Source organism: Myotis davidii, unplaced genomic scaffold (assembly GCF_000327345.1).
Source record: "Myotis davidii unplaced genomic scaffold, ASM32734v1 scaffold78, whole genome shotgun sequence".
Classification (NCBI taxonomy): domain Eukaryota; kingdom Metazoa; phylum Chordata; class Mammalia; order Chiroptera; family Vespertilionidae; genus Myotis; species Myotis davidii.
The window spans coordinates 3,810,048-3,831,381 of NW_006290305.1; the positions used below are offsets into that span (position 1 = coordinate 3,810,048).

At 41.9% G+C, this 21,334-nt stretch overlaps 1 protein-coding gene across 1 annotated transcript; it reads right to left on the bottom strand.

Annotated features, from left to right (window-relative positions):
* Positions 1–283: 283 nt before the first annotated feature.
* On the bottom strand, positions 284–16,421 carry NAPG (NSF attachment protein gamma). Its single transcript, XM_006763268.2, has 12 exons — positions 16,238–16,421; positions 12,534–12,601; positions 9,941–10,025; positions 9,206–9,223; positions 8,411–8,441; positions 7,028–7,137; positions 6,847–6,913; positions 6,490–6,560; positions 4,665–4,743; positions 2,736–2,815; positions 2,032–2,161; positions 284–557 (listed from the first exon to the last, which is right to left on the bottom strand). The coding sequence occupies exons 1-12, from the start codon at positions 16,291–16,293 to the stop codon at positions 417–419; spliced, it is 936 nt and encodes a 311-aa protein (XP_006763331.1). The 5' UTR covers positions 16,294–16,421; the 3' UTR covers positions 284–416.
* Between the last annotated feature and the right edge of the window lie 4,913 nt (positions 16,422–21,334).

Sequence of the window (21,334 nt, forward strand, 5' to 3'; positions counted from 1 at the left end):
AACAAAACAAATGTTTAAAAAATTATTTTGTTTAACTAGTAAACTTCAATTTTAGCAGCAATTGTTTAAAAAAAAATGCAAAGAAAAATCTCTAACAATAAATTACAAGAAAAAGAATATCTATGCCTATTGGCTCTTTCGTTTTGCTTAGAACATAATTTGTCTTAGAATTTGGCTTGCAAACTTTAAAATCAACTATTAAAATGTGACACTACTTTCTCCTGTTAATTGCTTCCGGTGTATTTAGAAAGAAAAAAGTGCTTCACATGTAGCAGGTACAATGGGTGATTTGAGGAAGTGGTAAACAAAATTCACCTTTATTAGCACTCAAAGCCATGACTGCAATGAAATGTGGGTACCCTTAGACAAGTTCCAAGTCCATGAAGGCGTAGGAGGATGTTTCCCTTCGGCGAAGCCTAGCACAGCCCTCCCGCATATTCATCTTCCTCCTCGGCAGCGGGGGCAGTGGTGCCTTCAGGCTTGGCCTCCGGTGTTGCTGCGGCTTTCTTCTTGATTCCTCCTCCTGGGACCACCAAAGTCAGGCCCAGCTTAGCGTACTGTCAATGACAAAGCAATGTCTCAAAAGCTGGGTAACTAGAATCTCCGCATGTAATGTCTCAACAAAAGGCAGATCCTAGCTTTCTACCTCATGAAAACCAACACTACCATTTAGATTAGCCGTTCTCAACCTGTGGGTTGCGACCCCTTTGGGCGTCGAACGACCCTTTCACAGGGGTCGCCTAAGACCATCGGAAAACACATATATAATTACATATTGTTTTTGTGATTAGTCACTATGCTTTAATTATGTTCAATCTGTAACAATGAAATTGGGGGTCACCACAACATGAGGAACTGTATTAAAGGGTCGCGGCATTAGGAAGGTTGAGAACCACTAATTTAGATGGAAAAACAACCACAGGAAAACTCAACATTGCTCTGCCCTCAGATGGCTTACAACCATAATGTGACAGGTACACAACTAGCACAAATGTCAATTATACACTTAGGAATGAGATAATCGGGACATGGTGAGTTAAGTAACACTTATGGTTCCTATGAAATAAAGTCTTTGAGTAAATGAAGAGTGTAAGCTATGGACAAATTTTTAAAAAATATTCACAAAAGCCTATTAAGAATTTATCGAGAGAAATAAAGGTTTCTCTATATACATTGTGATAAAAAATTGAAGATCTTAAGCTGATCTGATACCATAACACTGAAGTTGCAAAACGAAATCAAGTTAACTGGTGCTACCCAGCTTGCGGGGCTCACTGGTTGAACATTGACCTATGAACCAGGAGGTCACGGTTCGATCCCCAGTGTGGGGTGTGCAGGAGGCTGCCGATCAATGATTCTCTCTCATTACTGATGTTTCTCTCTCTCTCCCTTCCTCTTTGAAATCAATAAAAATATATTTTAAAAAATTGGTGCTCACCAATCTACTGAAAAGGGAAATCTGAAAGAAGAGAAGCCTACTGCCATGGCTCACATCTGTACATGGCAGCACATGAGGCTGTTTTGAGAACACGGTCTAATCTACTCATCACCATAGTTTGGCAAGACAGAGACCAGCCTCTCCATTTCTCCAGATGAGTGGTTCTTAGTAGCCTCTAACTACTGAGGCTTACAGTAGTTAATTAATAACCTGCATCACACAGTTAGTCGTCACTGAAGTGGAATTCCAACAAGTCTACTGAATTACAGGCCACTACATGATGGGTCTCTTTCAGACAGTGAGTCTAAATTTAAAAACTAAGCAACCTATAGAAACCAACAAATGAAAGCTGGAAAAATGGGGCTGAATTAAACAATATATATATGGTCAACACAGATAGAGAAATAACTGGCTTAAACTTATAGGGTTGACATTCAAACAACCCAAACCTATAATGAAAAAGTGCATATGCGAAATGAGAAGTATCTTGAGGTAAAAAAATAGGAGAAAAATCTCAAAGTCCATAAGAGAGAGAATCTTGTTGGAAGCCTCTTCCATTATAGAGGAAAGAAGCTAAGGCAAAGGCCACTCACATCATTGTCCATGTACTTGAAGAGGGGCGAGTTGCAGACCTCTGACACTTGATCTTGGTCTTGCTGGTCATAGCCCTCAAGCAGCTGTTCCAGGGCAGCACAGTCTTCACTCCCATTGAACCCTGGAATGCTACAGCAAGCACAAGTCACACAGCTCTGCCTGCTCCCTCTCAACCAGGTGCATCTGCCCCCAGCAGAGGTTTGGCAACATCTGGAGACGTTTTTACTTGTTACAAGTGGGCAGGGGGCAGGGACGATGCTAGATAATCTACAATGCACAGGACAGGCCTGGCAACGAAGAATTGCACAGCCCCAAGTCAACCGTGCCCAGATGGAGACTGCTCATTTAAACATCTCTGACAGGAAAACCCCTTATTCAGATCTTCCTGTTACATACGTTCTGAAAATTTTCCTTTTTGTGTTGTTGTTCTTTTTTCCTTAGAACGCAAATATAATAAAATCATCCATGTCATTCACCTCCATGGAAGTCCCCAGGAGAAAACACAAGAAAGAACATAACTTATAAAAATCCTGCTGGAAAAGCTGAAATAGTAGTCAAGTGCTTCTGTCACTATGAAATTTATTTTATTTTTTTTTTAAAAAAAACCATCCAGTTTCACAGCCAGGATTATTGTCTAAGCAGTCACCTCACACTAACAGAAATGTGGACGTTCCAAGTCAGGACAGCGCAGTCAGCGCCTTACCTGTAGCTCTCCCTGACACATCTTTCCGCAGCCACGTAGTCATTTCTGTGAAGGTGAACTAAGACTTGAGCAATTGTTTTCTAAAACAAAAGATGTGATTATGGTCCAAATTTATATCTACTTAATAAATTTAATTTCCTGACACCTAGAATTTAACTTTCAGAGTTTTGGTTTTATATAGAAAGATTTATAATTTCTGCAGTGATTTCCACAGGACATCTGAGGAAAAATATACCGAAGTAGACATCTCAAACTCTACTGTGCACACAAATGACCCCGGGGTCTTGTTAAAATGAAGACTTTGAGTCAGTGGGCCCACAGCAAGCCTGAGATCCTGCTGTTACTAACAAGCGCCCAGGTGGCCCTGGTACTGCTAGTCTGAGGACACCACCTCACATTTTAAAGAAAATTTCTTTTAAAAACCTATATAGGTTTAATCTTGAAAAGGGAATTAAAAAGAAAGGGGGGCATAACTCTACTATTATACTTTGGAATTCTTAAAGAGATACTAGGAAAAACTTTAGATAACAGAAACAATGATACCATTTATAAGCCAAGAAAAGTATTAATAAGATTAAAGGTGTGACTGATATCTTCTTGGAAAAATAGCTCTTCAATATTTTATCTCTATTTTTCAGATAACTTTTATTGATCTACCTAGAAGTTCCTTGAATTTTTTCATCTCAATTGTCATATTAAGTCCATCTAGTATTTTATTTCAGATACAGCTATTTTGGTTTCTCATTTGCTTCATTTTTATATTCTATTTAAAAAGCGCTCTCTCCCATTCATTCACCTGTGTTTACCTTTGGCTCACTCGCAATTATGATAGTTGCTGCAAAGCCCTGATCTGATAATCCCAACACCAAGCCATGCGTGGGTGCGCATCAGCTGCCTTTCCCTTGAAAACTGGTCCTACTGTTCTGGTTCTTCCATGCTCAGTCGTTTGGGACTGCACCCTGGACACTGTGACTGTTATGCAGACTCGCCTATCATTCCCGGGAGAGCTGGGTGCTTCCAGCAGGCAGTCACCTAGTCAGGCTCAGACTGCATTTTTGTCTGCGTTTGGTGGGCAGTGGCTCTAGTCTTCGTTCAGTCCCTCAGCTCTGCTGGTGGGCTCTGCCCCACGCATGAGCCTGGCAAGGGTGCTATGAGCCCTGGACAGTGTTTTAATCTTACTGCAGTTCTCAAAGCCTATGTCTGCCTCTGGGTCTGTCCTGCGCAGGCCCAGCTGGAGAGTAAACCCAAGACCTGCGTGCCCTCCCCCCGACCCCCCCACACAGTCAGGGGATTCCCTGTTCCAGCTCCCTTTTCTGGGGTTTTCTCCTTGCTCTCTTAGCTCATCTTCCCAGTTCCTCTGGCCAGAGATTAGGTTTCCATTGGCATTTTAACCGGCCTGTGCCACCACCACAACCGTGGCTCCATGACTAGGTCTTCCCCACAGAGCAAAGCCAAGGGAGGGGAAAAAGAGGAAAACAGGGAGCCTTTTTTCTAACCAGAGAAATCCAGTGCCTCTGGTTAGAAAGATGCGGTAGGTGGGTTCTTTAGGCGTTTCAGCTGCTGGAGCCTCTGTGGCCCAGCTCCATGACTGGGGCTCCTAAGCCAATGCCACAAGAGGAAATAGGAAAAAATCCTGGAAATGCATTCCTCTATTGGTTGCTTCTGCAAGTGTTTACTTCTCTCCATCAATCTGTTCTATTTACTTTTCAAAGTAATTGCTTTTTTTGTATTTTGTCTGGAAGTTTTAGTTGTAATCAATAGGAGAGAGGCTGCAGTAGGCTTATTCCATCTTGGTCAAATAGAGAGTCCCAGAAAGCATTATTTAAGAAAATAGACAAATATCCATGGAATCTGGTTATAGGTACATAGTTGCGCCAATATGAAAAATTATGTCATGGAAAGCCAAAAATAAGCACTTTCAAAATATACCTTATAACAAGTTGGGTAATTCTCAATTTCCTTATAAATATTTTTTTCTTTCTGAATAGAGAGTGCCGCCTCATCAAACCTAAAAACAAAAACAAAGGAATGTCAAACAAGGCAGGTCTAAATGATCGACAGCAGAGGCCATTCTTATAACGTATTTGATAGGACAGGTTTTAGAGAAATAAAGAAGATAACAGGCATTTTGGCAACTGCTCCATTTCCATGAGCTCTACTCATATGGCTTCTTTTAAATGCTCGCCCTGGCCTTTTAGGCATCAAGCAGACAGTCAAAGCAAGAGGAGGTATGGACAGGTTACTTCAAATGGAGAGTTTTAAGTCTGGTAAGGATCATTCATTAATCAGCATCTATCAGATTCAACAAACTACTTTATGACTGTTTATGAAATCTCTTAGAGAGAGACAGCCCTCAATTTAATCACCCCAGATTTCTTTCCTTCCACTGAAAGGCCATCCAGATGCCCTGAGAGCACCGCCTCCCGCTGAAGAACCACTTCTCCCACTCCGCCCTCACTGTCCATGCTCACTGCTGCCTCCGTGACTCCAGCAGCACCCGGTGCTGAAAAGGGCAGCAGTGGAGAGCAGTCGACACTAGAAAAATCCTTCTGCTACCTTTGATCCTCAACATTCATCTTTTTCTGTCTACTCGCACACATTTTTCTTTTCTTCCATCCCATTCACATGTCGGTGTAGAGGAAGGTATCACCAAAAATCTTCCTCTGAGGCCCCATCCCTTTCTTTCCTCCCCAATGCTAATCAGATCTTCTCCCAGCAAAGCTATATTAGACAGGGGTTGGCAAAAGTAGGTGTACAGTTGTGAGTGCCTGAACAGAGTTTATTCTTGCATTATTATTTATTTATTTATTATTGTAGTATTTGTGTTATTTGTCTTCTTATTATTATTTCATATTCTTATTTATGATTTATCTTTCAGGTAATGATGACTGGTACTTTAACCTACTTTTGCCCACCCCTATACTCCTAATTCCAGTACTCCCTTACTAACATTGAACTTGTGACTGGGTGAATTTGAGTCTTCACCTATTTCTCCCATCCCAACAGCCAAAAAGAGGAAGCAGTCTGCACTGTGAGGATATAGAGAGAGAAAGGTGTTGCTATGACTCAAAAGTACAAAAATGTTATGCTATATTTTTCTGTGCCAATCATTACTTTTAAAAAATATTTTCATACAAAAATATACAGTGGCTTGGTTTAACTCACATTATGAATTTGAATTTTTGTGGGCTGTGCCCTGTCAGTTTGCTGCCTCATAAAGTGAGACTCATTAGAGAAATTTATTCTGAATTTCTAAAGATCAACTTGCTAAAATGTGGGAACAAAGCTGGTTTGTAAGTTGGGCATGGTAGCAGAATTCTAGGTCATATATTTAAAGGATAAAAAAGTAAAACCCTATTTAATGACACTATTTGGCTATCAAAAAGCTGTCCATTTTCATGGGGGAGCATTCAGGGCATCTTGTTATTTATGCCTATATGGATATTTCTCCTTAAAAGACAGACATTATAATCTAACCAAATATCAGATCAAGAAAACTGCTCTCTCTCATGCTGCTGAGCCAAAAAGAGTACAACGCCTGGCACTTTTTGAGATTACACCTTAGAAAAATAACAGATCTTTTAATATTTAACTCAATGTGCCGTCTTACAGACATCAATATTTATTGGGTCCCCTAGTGTGTCCTTGACTCACACCAAAAAGCTTAACAAGCTGTTGCCAAAATTACTTAACAGTTCCAACATGAACTAAAGGTATACACGGTCACACATGAACACAGTTTTGGAAAACTCACCTGCGTCCTCGTACTAGCAGTCTGGAGGCTTTTCCTAGTAATTCAACTGCCTGTCGTAAACGTTCCTCATTCTACAGGAATCAAACAAAAGAGAGTGTTGGCAGAGGGATCTTTGTTCCCTCCAATAATTACCTAATAAAAAAGTAATGGCACTCAATATGGTGGTGAGGGGGTAGTGATGAGAGGGTGACACCAAAGCTGCTGGTCCATTTCACCACTCTCTAATAGAGACAAACAGAGTTCAGCTGGGAGCACAGAAAAGGTTTAAAAAGTAGCTGCTACATTTCTCTATTTACATATTATGAATCTAAACATTCTAAGTGTATTTAAAGAAAAAGAAATAAAATTCAAACTTACTTCAAACACATTAGCTGTCTGTTGGTATAACTGTACAGCCTTTTCTGGATTTACATTTTCTATAAGCCTAAATTAGACAAGAAAAATTGACTTATGTGAGAAATGGAAAACTTGTTTTTCAAAGGATTTTATTAGAACAAAAAGATGATGACCCTATGCAGAGCCTGTTGCGCACACTCACTTTCCGGCTCGCTCCAAGGCCATGGCTGCTGTGTCGGGGGTGCCATTCTCCAGATACATCATGCTGGCTTTTTCAATCAGCTGGACAGCCTGTGGCAGTTGCTGCATCTCCTTTAGGCAAAGGACAGAGCGTGATCAGTAAAAGCATCAACTTAAAAATGCAAAGTTAACCTGAAATTCAATTATTGTACTCCTCATTCATAAAAGTAAATGACTCAAACTTTATACAATAAAATATACTTAAAATGAAACGCCTTCTACATGGTTACTCTTCCCATCAGGCTTCATTTAGCCAAACCAAATATGTATCAGTTAATTTCTACACAGAATTCATCATCACTTCACAGAATTTCAGGGAAACTATACAAATAAATTTGCTCTTGACTGTTTTGTAAGCACTCAAAGCCCTTTTAACATCTACCGAGTCCCTATACTGTACACAAGGCCTATGCCAAAGGTGGCAAACTGCATCCCCAGGGCTGCATCTTATTTCCAAGTGCATCTTATTTGAACCATTCTGTATTTTTAAATCAGATAATTTCATAAAAGTTGTTTCATGACTTTCTACGTCAAAAAAATATCAAAGGCTATGACATCAGCCAGCTTACATTCCCACACGGCCATAATACGCTGGGGATGAGCAGGAGCTGTCCTGATGGAGGAATATTACCTCCTGTAGCCTCAATCCTCCCCATTTCCTACTGCCCTACACACCCAGGCCACCTCCTTCATTTCAGTCACTCCATTATGCCCTGAGTTCATCTGAGTTTGCAACCGCCTTCCATGCTGAATGCCATCAACAGCATACTCTGAGGGTCAGTGTCATAACGTAATATGTTCTGTCGCACAACAGAATATTAATTTCCAACCTGTGTTTAAGAAGCAGAAATATAAAAAGGGGCATAGCCACACTAGCCAAAATAGTTCATTCAAGGAGAATCAGTTAAACAGCCAACAGCTTAAATCTTTGGTTCTCTCAATGCCAACTGATATATGTAAAACAAGCAAAAATTTCTCCTCTCTATAACCCATGGGCAGTAAAAAATATGTACTTGTACACTTTTACTACATTAAGCTGTCGTAAATTTCTCAAAAGTAGGGGAACCTCCCACATAGCTCTATTTAGCTTAGCGATACATCTCTCCTGGTTACAAAGCCTAGAACCTTGGGATTCCCAGTTTCCCCCATGTTCTCTCTTAAATTTCACTTTTAGAAATTCCTATTTTATGACACACACATTTTACCTTGTAGGCCCAATTAACATTGCTTTGGACAACATCTGTCACCTTACAAGGAGACTTTTCAACTTCAACATAAATTTACTTCAACGCCATGCAGTTAATTCATTTTACTTATATAACAGTTGTGACAGAACATTACTGACCTTCAACATCATGCCAGCTTGCTCATAAGCTCTGCAAAGAGAATATAATTTCCCAGATGAGATCTTAATGAAACAGGAGGAAGAGAAACCTTCTACTACATATAAAGGAAGTTATTTCACTTTTTTAAAATATATTTTTATTGATTTCACCGGAATCGAACCTGAGACCCTTCAGTCTGGAGGCCGATGCTCTATCCACTAAGCCAAACCAGCTAGGGGAGTTATCTCATCACTTTTAACTGGCTTAGGCACTACACATTACTTTAGGCTTGTATTAGCACACAACATTTTTTTTCTTTTTATTTTCAGAGAGAAGACTGCCTTAGATACATCAGGCAACTAAATGTAAGGGTTTTTATTTAGTAGATGCAAAATTAAGTATGATACAGAATGGGTAAGTGAGCTTCTATTGGACAAGTCTAAATCCAAGTTTTGAAACAAGTACTCTCCACAAAAGCAGGAGAAAGCTTCCTACTTTTCTCCATAGACACATATTAACTATCAAGAAAGAGGGAAACAAATAAATTGTAACTTACTTGGTTTTTCATAAGTTACTGAACAAAATGGTCCTAAAAGGTGAATTTAATTGAAACATTGTATATCTTAGGAAAGCTTAGCTTTTAAGGTTCAGGTAAAGACTAAAACAAATGAAAATGATTTTTATTTAAATCAATACAAAATAATCCACTATTTACAAATTTATAATTTAGGGAAAATTTACTGACCTATGGAAAAACAACATTTAAAACATAATAATCTGCAAACACATGAAAACGTGAGAAAATATTTACTTACTTGGCAGCATGGAAAAGACTGAATGGATGTAACAAAGTCAAAATTAAGGAAAAAAAGCAAACCAAGCAATTCTAAGTATTTACTATTTAAAAGACAAAGGTAACTAAATCATTGCCTTAGTTGTGATCCAAAAGGCAAATCCTACAAACGGGTAAAGAAGAAATAATTTAGTGCCTACTAATGTCTCTTAAAACTACATAATCCACAAGAACACCACATAGATTTTAAACTAGTTCCATTATGCGTTAATCTGAAGAGTTTTACTAAAATTCAAGGTTATTATAACCATAATATTAGCAAGTGAGACAAAATAAACATTTTCAGTATAAATTTTAAATAACTTCAGGAAAATGTATTGTTTTGAACTACTTATAAATTGTATTTCAAACGCCTGAGAAAGACTCTATTTTAAAAATATTTATATAGTAGTTATACATCTCCAATACTTGTGCTACCTCTTCATTCTTCAGTGCCTGTCTACAGATTTTCCTTACCTAATCCCAAATAAAACCATCATCAAGCAAATACAGAAAAAAAAGGAAATAAACTCTCAAATGTAGCTCTGCAAAGCAGTATGAACCTTATGATCAGAAGTCTCTATAAATGCTCCTTCAGAGTTTAAATATGCAGAATTGTTCTAACCGTTTTCTAATTTAATAGCATTGTACTCCACATGTAGCAAATTTGTCAAAATTATCAAATTGTTAAATCCTTTTTAAAGGCTGAAAAAGATACGCCCTGTTATTCTCATGGGCCACAGCTTCTCTCAGGCAGGCATCTTTTGCTTGGTCAAACTGTTTGGCATTCTTAAAAGCAAGAGCTGAAATAAAACAACAGAAAGACTTTCTATTTCCACCACTTAAAATTTTCAAATGAATCATTACCAAAATCTGTATCATATGTAAAGTATTGGAAAACATGTATACTTATTTTAATCAAATACTTAGGAAGTTCCACAAAACTATAAAGTATTACTTTTTCTAAAGCAATTTTCTTACCAGTTTTTTGATGATCAATAACTTAGAAGTATTTTCAAAAGTTGTTTTAATTGTACACTGTTTGCTAAAAATCAGTGCTACTTCCACTCAAAACTAAGAAGTCTTTCTAATACCAATATCTAAGCTTTGAGAACTTAAGATTGTATCAGCCAAACCAATGCTCCCAAATAAGAGGTACTATCACAAAAAACAGTACCTTACGTCACCAGTCTTACATTTAATAATAGTAATTAAAAAAAAAACAGTGCTTTAGTTATAACTTATTCCATCTTTTAAATTATTTAGAAATAATGAAAGCGTAACATGCTAATTAGACCAGACAGCCAAACGACCTTCCGGATGTCCTTCCAGACGAAGCCAGGGCTGCGAGGGCCAAGGCAAGCCGCCACAGTTGCAAGGGCCGAGCCACTTGCATGAATTTCATGCATCGGACCTCTAGTTTAGAAATAAATACCAATAAGCACATTAAATCTATACTAATAAAAGGGTAATATGCTAATTAGGGTGGACGTCTTCCAGACAAAGCCACAGCAGCTGCCAGAGGCTCAGGCAAGCCGAGAATGGCGGCTGCCGCTGCCAGGGCCAGCCCGAGGCTCAGGCAGGCCAAGGATGGTGGCTGCCGCTGCCAGGGCCCAAGGCTCAGGCAACAAGGGCCGGGCCAAGGCTCAGGCAGTCGCAAGGGCCGGCAGTGGCAGCAACAGAGGCATGATGGGGGCATCACCTTCCCCTGATCGGTCGGTTGCCTCCCACAGAGGGAGGCCAGACTGCGTCAGCAGGACATCCCCTGAGGGCTCCCGTACTATGAGAGGGAGCAGGCCAGGCTGAGGGACCCCCCCGCAGTGCACGAATTTTCATGCACCGGGCCTCTAGTGTTTTTATAAGAAGCCTTCCTCTTTGGAACAATCTTTAAATAAATTTCTAAAAACTTAAAACTGCATTTTTCAAAAATAAAGCTTTTGCACTGTTTAAGTTTCTGTGGGGGGAAAAAAATCTCAATATCCAAAATGTTAAAATACACTGCTCATTGTTGTAAAATGTCATCATCAGAGCAAAACAATGAAGACTAGCCCTAAAATATGATGCTGCAGATTTGGTAAACTTACCAAAGGTTGCTTACAAATATGTAAAAAGGATACAACTTTAAGAATAAAGTTACTTGTTAAAAATGCACTCTTAAAATCCTCTTTAATAAAATATTGAAAATAAACTACTAAAACTAATTCCCTTTGTGAATTTCCACATTTATTCTGATTTTAAATGTATTATATGCATAAGCCCTTACAGAAAATAAACGAAAGCTTTAATGGGAAAATCTGACCTGAAATATTTATTTTTGAAAGCAGCTGATCGTCTCAGATGTATATACAACAAATCTGTGTCAAATTCCCCTCATGGAAATTTGCAAAATGTTGTGCCCTCAAGTTACAAGGTGTTCATAAAATCCATATAAAGTATGAACTGTTAATAATTTTCCCCTTAAATATGATATATAAATATGAGAGAGAATTTACTCAGGGTTTAAATAAAAGTGCTAAAGACCCATTTGTTGTCATTTCTTTTATTATCTAGAAAGTAACACGTATTGTACCGATTAGCTTCAATTTCTCCAATTTCTATTTTTTTTGGTGATATGCTAGGATAACAAAAGGGATCGTCTGTCACTGAAACACAACTGTAAATGTATTCTGGGCACTTCGAATTGTACCACGCTTTATATCCAAAATAATCACAAATATGCTGACAGCTCTCATTCCATAATTTAAAATGCTAAAGTTTTAGCAAAGCCCCTGTCTGTCCCACATTTCAAATCATTTTTATCCTACAGAAGATAAATATATTCTAATTTTATGTAGCTTAACACTCATGACCGTTTATCACTGTTTCTCAAAGTGAAGCTCATAAAAAAAAAACACTGCTGTCAAATACATGATTTTAGATCTTCTTATAAGGCTAATTAAAAAAATTTAACAAACAAAAATCTTTATTCAATAACAGGAAGTGTAATAAAGGGGTATGGCAAAACTCCTAGAAATAATATGCAACTGAATGAAGTTTAAGAATATATAAACAATGCTAAAAACCTGCAGCTAGGTTCTGCCCATCTTACTCACCTCCCTTGTCAGAGAGGCAGAATTATGGAGATCTCTGACTCAGCCTTCACACATTTGAAAACAATGATGTAAAAAATGCAAGCGCATGGGCAGGTTGTTGCTGCTGTTTAACCATTAGAATCTTATCGGAAACATTAGGGGTAAGTATTATGCGGAGAGGAAGCTATCAGCCTACTTACAGATTACACTTTGGAGTTACTGGGCCACAGTCACACATACCTGCTTTTCCATATTCAGAAGCAGCACTGTCATAATCTGGCTTCCACTTTAATAAACCAGTTTTCAGGCTAAAATGAAGGAAAGGCATATATCTTAGAAGTTACCAAACACATTTATAAGTCAGAACTCTGCTTGTAATGACTTCACAGGTCATTAAAAAATAGGGGGAGGAGCCAGCAGGTAACAAGTCCCCATTTAGACCATCTCCATCCAACTGATTTATAATTTATTACAACCTCACCATTTCCCTTCTCACTACCATAGACATGGTTTCCCTCCTTTTGAAATACCTGCATAACTCCAACTATAGCAGACTCTCAGTGCATGGTCCCTACGCCAGCTGGAAATGTTCTAGAAAAGTAAATTATTGAGCCCCATACCAGACCCATGGAACCAAAAGCTCTGGAAGTGCAGCAAAAACCCAGGGCGTAACAAGCCCTGAGGCACACTAAAGCTTGAAGCCCGCTAAAGCACAGCATCACGTAAACGCTCGGAGTTGTGTGACTGAAGCTCAGGAGAGGACAGAGAAATTAAATGAGAACGCTACATGCTACACCCAGGGTCCAGTTTGGATGCCCTAGGAGGCCTTAGGGAGAGGGCAGAATACAAACATTCAGGCGAACAACAGAGGGAGTCACCAGTGAACAGGAAGAACCAGAAAGACAGGGATGTTATGAAAACCAGAGATGCTGCTTTCAAGGATCACCAATGGCTTCTCAGATGCTAAACCAAAGGACCATCAATTCTGAGTCTTTACCGTACTTGCCGTTTCTGCAATATGTTATTTTCTTGCTTTAATTTAAAATAATTTCATATTTCCAGTTTAAATTAACTTAGTGACTATCAAGCTTGGGTGTGCATAAGAGTTGCTAAATAAACACCATCTTAGCTTCTACATTCCAATTCAATTAGCTTTTATATCACAATGTTAGCTTCAAACCTTACCTGAGCGATGGGGAATCCCCTTGGACTCTCCCTCAGAAGTACACCTTCATTCTGTGACAGCTGTGTGAACTGCCCAGAGACCCTGACTTTAAAAAAACATTTTTCTGCCAATTAAATCTATATATATAAAAGCCTAATATGCGAATTGTCCCCACAGGAGTTCGACCAGGAGACCGATCGCTTGCTATGACATGTGCTGACCACCAGGGGGTGGCGCGGAACGAAGGAAGGCCCCAGCCTGTAGCCAACAGCTGCGGAGGGAGGCCCCAGCCAGCCTAGGGACTGTACCTGTGCATGAATTTCATGCACTGGGCCTCTAGTTTATTTAATATTTGTATTTGTGTATATACCGGTACTCGTATAAGATGCAAATTTGTAATGCAATTTTTAAAGCTTACCAAGAATATCTTTGCTCAGAAAAATTCTTAAGTTGCAGCCCACCACTCTAACCCACAAAATTAAGGAAGGATGCAATAAAACAAAAATGTATTCCTCCATCCCACTCCAAAGCACTCATTATATTCTGTGTATCACCAAAATTTTAAAAAATTCCATCAAAAACAAGGTATAATCATTCAATTGTCTAATGGGCTACATATGAAAGAGCTAGAGATTAAAAATATAGTAAATCATCCCCACTCAACTAAGCCTCTCTAATTTAGACGGGAGAAGGCACTCTGGTTAATTTAGTTTAATGGCTATATCTAAGTTTTTACTACTTCTGTCAAAAAATTTGACACAGAAATTCTGTTGAGGCCAACAGTTTAATCAATGTTCAGAGGACCAAACCCCACAAAATGATAATTACAAAACTATTTGGCAACATTGACCCAGATTATCATTAGAAGACAGAAATATCAAATCGTCTCTCCTAAATTCCAGGCCCATATTTTCCGCCATCTACTGAGCCTCAAACAGAACACATTCAAGCCTCAATCCAACACCTCCCTGCCCATTCACCTCTGTGCCCTGCATTGGCTGAAGGTCTCTCCACCACTCAGCTCCCAAGTTAGACACATAGGGGCCAAGCCTTTCCTTCCACATCCAGTCAAGTCACTGAAGCTTTTCGATTCTGTCTACGGAAGTCACCCAATCCTGCCCCTTGTACTGTTGTAATTCAGGCCCTGACCATGACAGCCTGCTAACCTGTAACCGGGAAGGCACTGTCACCCTGCCCTCCTCATCCATTTCTCCCACCCTGGGGAGAGCAACCTTTCCTCACTGGGCATCTCAACTGAAGCTACTGTATCCTTCTAAACTCTTCTGTTTACTTGTCTGCTCTTCTGTGAATTCTAAGCTCTTAAGGAAAAGACCTTTTTTTTTAACCTCAATAACCCCAGCAGCCAGTGCACAGGTACATGGTGATAATTTGCAAATGTCTGCTTACCAATTATGCCAGTGTTCTCACTCTCCGCTCCTCCCAGGCCTTCTCCACATTACCACATTTCTTTTGCCTAAACGAAATCTAACCGGGTCCCACTGGTTTCCTGATCCTTAGAAAAGCTAAGGTTCAGACCATCAGAGCAGAGCCGCGGCCCCTTCACGGTCTGGCCCCAACTCTCCTCTCCAGCTCACGCCCTGGCCCTGCAACTACTCTGCGTTCGCGGCTCCCAGCATGTTGGCAGGCCTGCGCTCACCCTACATCCTGGGCCTAGATTCTCCCACAAGGTTTCCCCTCCTCCGAAAATTTCCTTTGTCAGGCCCTGCTCAGAAGTCACCTTTGTTAATAGGTTCCTACATTTCCCCAGGACAGAATACACTTCTCCCCCCCCACACGATCCTTATTACACACACTATTGATACTTCTGTGTTTGCTCTCAGTAGAAAGAAAGGTGGCTGTGGGCACGTGCACCAAGGGCCCCAGTGCCGCCCACACCCTGCCTGCAAGTAACAGAAAGAGCTGGCGGCTCCCACCCACCCACCGGCAGAGAACCTACCAGCCACCTTCCCCTGGTGCCTGGTGCAGCCCTGGGGAAGGTATTAGGAGTCTCGTTTCCTCTCCTGTAAAATGAGCATCTCCATCTGGAGGTGTGGAGGTGCCAGATTAGGTGTGTGAAGCATCTCACACAGAGCACAATGCAGACTTTTCATTATCTCGAACTGCCAGATACAACTTCGTTGGGTAACACAACCGAGAAGGAGGGGAGTGTCAAAAGGAGTAGACAGAGTAATTCCGTTCTGCAAATGCCGGCCCAACAGACATAAACAGACTAAGGAGGCGCAGTTCTTGCTCCCAGGACGGGTACACCAGAACATGACAAGGGATCCCCGGGTCAGTTTCAGGGTACATCTGCAGCCCACTCCCCGATACAGGGCAGGCTTTTCGCGCAGGAGCTCGGGGCGATCCGATCTCCCCGGGACAGCTTGGGTGTCACCCGGAGAGGGAGGAGAGGCGCGATGCTGCCCTCGCGAAGGCGCAGGCCGGGGGTGCTGCGAATCAGGCTGCAATGCGCTGGGCGGCCCCGCCACCGGGTACCCCCAGCCCAAAGTGCCGAGGGTCAGCTCCCTGCTAGCAAAATCAGCGGAGCCTCCCGCCCAACGACCCCAGGAGGGGCGCGTGGGTCACTTCCGGCGGGGCATGGGGGGCAACTATGCTTCCGGCCCCGCAGCGGCCCGCGCTTGGGCCCCTCGCAGGTCGTCGCCAACACCCCCACTCTCACTGCCTCGCTCCTCCTTCCAACCCCGGGTGCTAAGACCGGGCCAGAGAGGGGCACGACCCCAGGGCCACACCGAGGCCCAAATCAGGGTTCCTCACTCACTATTTCTCGGCTTTGGCGATGTGCTCCAGCCCCTCATTTATCTTCTGAGCTGCCATCTCCAGGACCCCGCGGCTGACGTAGAAGGAAAAAGCCCAGGTTGGTAGGCGTGGGAGCGCCGAGTAGGAAGCCAGGACAGCAGGACACCTCTCGGCTACAGAGGCCGGCAGGGCTCAAACCTAGTGAGGCGGGGCGGGGACGCCAGCCGCCCAGGCGCAGGGCGCAGACACTGCGCAGGCGCGGAGCGCAGGGGCGTGTCAGACCCGTGAGCTCCCGGGCCCGGGCGGTGTGGGACAACTAAAAGGGGTTCGCTCATTCATTCCTTTATTCATTCAACAAATATGTATTGAACAATTCAAATGTGCCAGGTACTGCTCTAAGCACCGGAAAAGCAGCAGGGTGTACAACAGAGGAGACACCGCCGCCCTCATGGAGCCTTGCCTTCCCATGCAGGTAAAAATGCGTTGGTGGTATCACTTACTACATTTGTGCCTTAGCTAGAAGGATTCATTGTTTTCAGTTTGCCTTTGGAGCGCCAACTATGTCAGTCAGTAAGCAAACTGTTATTGCTCATTACTGTCAATCACTCGGCCGATACAAACTACCTAGTAATACAGTTGGTTCAACTCATAATTCATGGTGATTTCCATATCCACATAGATGAGTCCTGCAATGTCTGTGCAGCGTCTCAGGTTCTAACCCAACAGGCTCAGCCGCCATTCCCAGGATTATAACCTTGACCTTGCTACTTACCCAATAACTGTCCTGCAGAGTATCAATTCCAAGCAGCCCACTTGACCTTCTGCTGTCATTCCAACTCACTTTCCTAGTGCCAATCGTTCTTCACCTTCAACAGAACCGTTCCTCTTCCGCATGATATCATTTACTTGTTTTATTACATTTGTTTTTGTTTATTGTCTGGCTCTCCCCGTGGGTTTAAGCTCCACAAGGTCAGGTGTTTGGGGATGTTTTGTTTGCTGGTGTTTAGAACTGTCTCACATGTAAACAGGCACATCATGCAAATGTGTGGTTTTAACTGATGACTTGTTCCCGTACCTGCAACTGCAGTGCCTGTTTATGATACGCTGATGGCACCTCCTTCCGGCCTTGTCTGATGGCTCGTCGTGTCTGCCCGGCAATAACCCGCCCTGTCATGGGGGAACAGAAGGATGAGTGAGAATGTTCAGAGGCTTTTTCCTAGGGGGCCTTGATGGGATGCTTCTTCAAAGCGATTTCTCTAGCTTGTCAGCTGCTCCTATTTGCTGGTCTTTCTCCACGGTTCCCTGAGTCTCTCCTCCTTTAACCTTTCACCAAATGGTCGTTTAAACAGTCTTCATATTTTCAATAGAATTTCAAACACGGAGCAAGAAAGAAAGCATGTGAAAATGAAGAAAGACCAGCAGGGCTGCACCACACTTGCCAGTCCTCTTCCCTCTCCGCACAGGACAACAAAGACTATAGCATCACCTAAACCGAAGCAGAGAGTTCAAGGTAGCCACAGTGCCACGGTCGCCTCTGCTTCAGCAGGGAGGAGTGGGAGGATGATGGTGCTGGGAGCAGACCCAGCACTGCTCAACTCGCTGACCCTCCAGGCTCCTGATGGAGGCCAGTGGCTAAGACCCAGATCCTGGGTTCCCTGGCAATTGTAAGACAAACAACTCGTGAGAACTAGCATTTGTCAGAAACTCTGCTAAGTGGATTGTGTGGGCCACCTACGAAGCACTGTTATTCCATTTCACATATGAGGACACTGAGGCTCAGAGAAGCTAAGCAACTTGCCAAAATCTCACAACCCATACATGGGAAGGCAGGACTTGAACCCAGAACTATTCGATTCCAAATCTACCCTTGAGCCACTTAAATGGACAGAGAAATGATCTCTGTTTTGTAGCAGTTTAATAACAACTCACATAACGTCTCTGCTTAGCTGCATGGACCAATGATAGATTTTCAAGTATTTTTATAGAAAAAAATATATCACAGTGCACTTTACTATGCACCGTGCACTGTTATTGTTTTTGAAATTTCACTAATAATTGAAAAACTAGACTTGGGAGTTTATTAGGTATGACTGAAATAAGTTAACAATTAACTGAGAAAGACACATCCCTAACAGATGTAATAAGCATATTGCACTGATAGCATTCGTTAGTCTTAGCCTGTGGTTTTGTAGTTCTCTCTACTAAACACACGGTGGCACTAGATGCACATGCTATTACAGACACAAGCCCTCAAACAGAAGTGATTGCTACTTTGGATTATAGAGTCAGATTCTGGAAGCCTTTGCCTTCATAACTGAATTTTCCACATAAAAGTGATACCTCTCATTATTTTGCACACAAAGGTAAGCATCGTTGCCCAAAATCTGGAAAGATCTGCTCATCAATATATTTAGTAACATGTTTCCTTTACATCCATTTTAACCAACACGATTGTTTTGATGTAATTACTTTTAAGAAGATAGTAGATATAGAACTTACTCTGCCAGTTACCTTCAAGTGAAAGTTGAAACCCATGTACTGAACTGGCTTAGTAGTGTCCTAGTGTTTATTTTATTAGACAACTTACAGATAAATGTTCTTTTAAAAACTGTATCCTACAGATATACCTGTAAAAAGGACGTTAGTCTTAAATTGTAATCATTTAACTTTATTGCCAGGGGAATATATTCAGGTGCTTGCATTTTGTGTAAATATAAATGATGAAAATTTGAAATAATGCAACATAAAATATTAATAATGCCTGACTTCATCAACAAAATTTTTATAATGACATGCATTTTCACATTAAAAATTCCTCAATTAATGCACAATTTGCAACTGTCAGGAGTTAAGACTTGTGAGTTAGGCTTATACTATTTACTCTTTAGACATTCATTCAACAAATACTCATGGAGTGGCTTCTCCATAGCAGACACTATTCCAGGCTCAGACTACAGCCATGAACAGAACAGACAGAAATCCTGCCTGGTGCTCACACAGCTCACACAGCTCACACAGCTCACATGCAAGGGCAGGGAGGGTGCGGGTGGGCATGAGAGACAAGCAGGAAATAAGTCAGCGTAAATGGAGTGCGAGGTAGTATCCAGGCTTCAGGGAAAGTAAGGCAGGAAGAGGTGCCTGTGTGAGGGTGGGCAGTTACCTCCCTGGGTAGGTGACAACTAGATGAAGAGCTGCAGAAGTGATGGCCTGGGCCATGGGCCATCTGGACAAGGAGCGTTGCTGATAAGCATCTGTAGGTGAGGCAGAGTGTGCCTGGCCTATTTTAGAGAGCGCACTGGGGCCATGAGGACACAGTGGAGTGACCCCTTAGCAAGTGAGCCAACACACATCGTTTTTCAAGACAAGATGCAGGCAAAGTGTGGGCTGTGTTTGAAAATCTTCAGGAACACGTCTCTTACTCAAGTGCAACTTCCTTCTACTTGTGTGCTTAGAAATGAGCACATATTAATAAAGAAGCTAAGAAAGTGCTCACAGTCTATGATATGGACGTTACTCAAACATGAAAGTGTCAAGCCCACAAAATACACAAGGATTGCAAAGCAGCTACAGGAGACTTTGTGTGAAGACTCTCATGTAGCTGAGGAGATAGAATAGCAACACTATGGCAACACGCATGCTAGAAGAGAGGGATAAAAGATCCAGGGAGCAACTGTGATCACCGTAATCCAGTGGAGCCTCTGAAATCCCCGATGAAACCCTACAGCGGCCCCACGCCCCGCCGCTCTGCCCTGCCTTTCCCCTTCCCGCCACTGCGCGGAGCTCTTGGCCCACAGCTATGCCAGGGAGGGCTTCATTCAGAACTGCAGTCTCCAAGAAGGAAGGATTTAGTGCTGCTCACATTTGAGAAGCGACTTTCTAGATTTGGAAAAAGGGAGAAAAAAAAACAACCCTCTTCTCCTCAGAACCCAAAAAAATCAGAGATGAAAGGAGACAGTTTTAGCCTGGAAAATAAGAAAATAAACAAGTGCTTGAAATGGGTTTTTCTTGTTTAAATTTGTTTTTGCAATAGGTTTTTCTTCCTTGAAAAACAAAATACTAAAATAGCAAGTTATGTTTTCATTTATAACTCCTTCTTAAGAGGAAACCTAATAATATGGGGTTCCCATTGGACTCGGCTTATTTCATAATATAAATATAATTGTATCCTCTGGGGGAAGAAACCTACACTGAGCCAGGTATTTCTCTTTTAAGTTGGTGGTTTTATTCATTTGTGTTTTTTTCCCTTCCTTTACCTTGAACAACCTCTCAAGCTGTAGGCTCCAGAGCTGTGCCTCGCACTGGGCCTCACCAGCTAGTGAAACGCAGCATGAAGAGGCGGTAGCAAAGTGATTTGCTATGTTTTATTCTAAGTCCTGTCAGAAAAGCAGTTTGCCCCTCACTAAGTTTTATCTTATTTATACCAAGTGTTCACTCACATGTTGGGAGAGCAGGGCTGAGTGCTGAAAAGTGAAAAGACCTATAGTTACTTACACTTTCCAACCTCAGCTGTGCTTCTCGTTTTCCTTTCTTATCACCTGAGGATAGTTTTCCATTGATTTTTAGAGAGAGTGAAAAGGAGGAGGAGAGACACACAGAGAGAGATTAACATCCATGTGAGAAGACACATCCATTGGTTGCCTCCCACAAGCTCCCCAACCTGGCTGGATTGGAACCTGCAATGCAGGTATGTGCCCTTGACCAGAATCGAACCCACTACCCTTCAGTCTGTGAGCCAAATCGCCTAGGGCTCAGCTGTGTTTCTTAGAGGAAGAAACAGTGTCTTCAATTACTTGGCCTCAGTTTCTTCTTCTATAAAATAGGGGTAATAATGAGGTGAATTAAAAATGGCAGTTAAATCTCTGCCATTAAGAGGTGGAGGGCATGTCCCCTCCCTTGAACATGCCCCAGGGGGCAGTTTCTGTGACTACTTCGGCTGATAGAACATAGAGGAAGTGATGTTGTTCCAGGGCCTAGGCCCCAGAGCAAGGCAGCTCCCACTTCCTGTCACTCTTGGAGCCCTGAACCCTGAAGCTGCCATGATGCGAGGAAGCCTAAGCTGCCAGGAGGTCTGTGTGTGGAGGGGGAGATGCCCAGCAGCCCCAGCCCCTCCAGCCGCAGC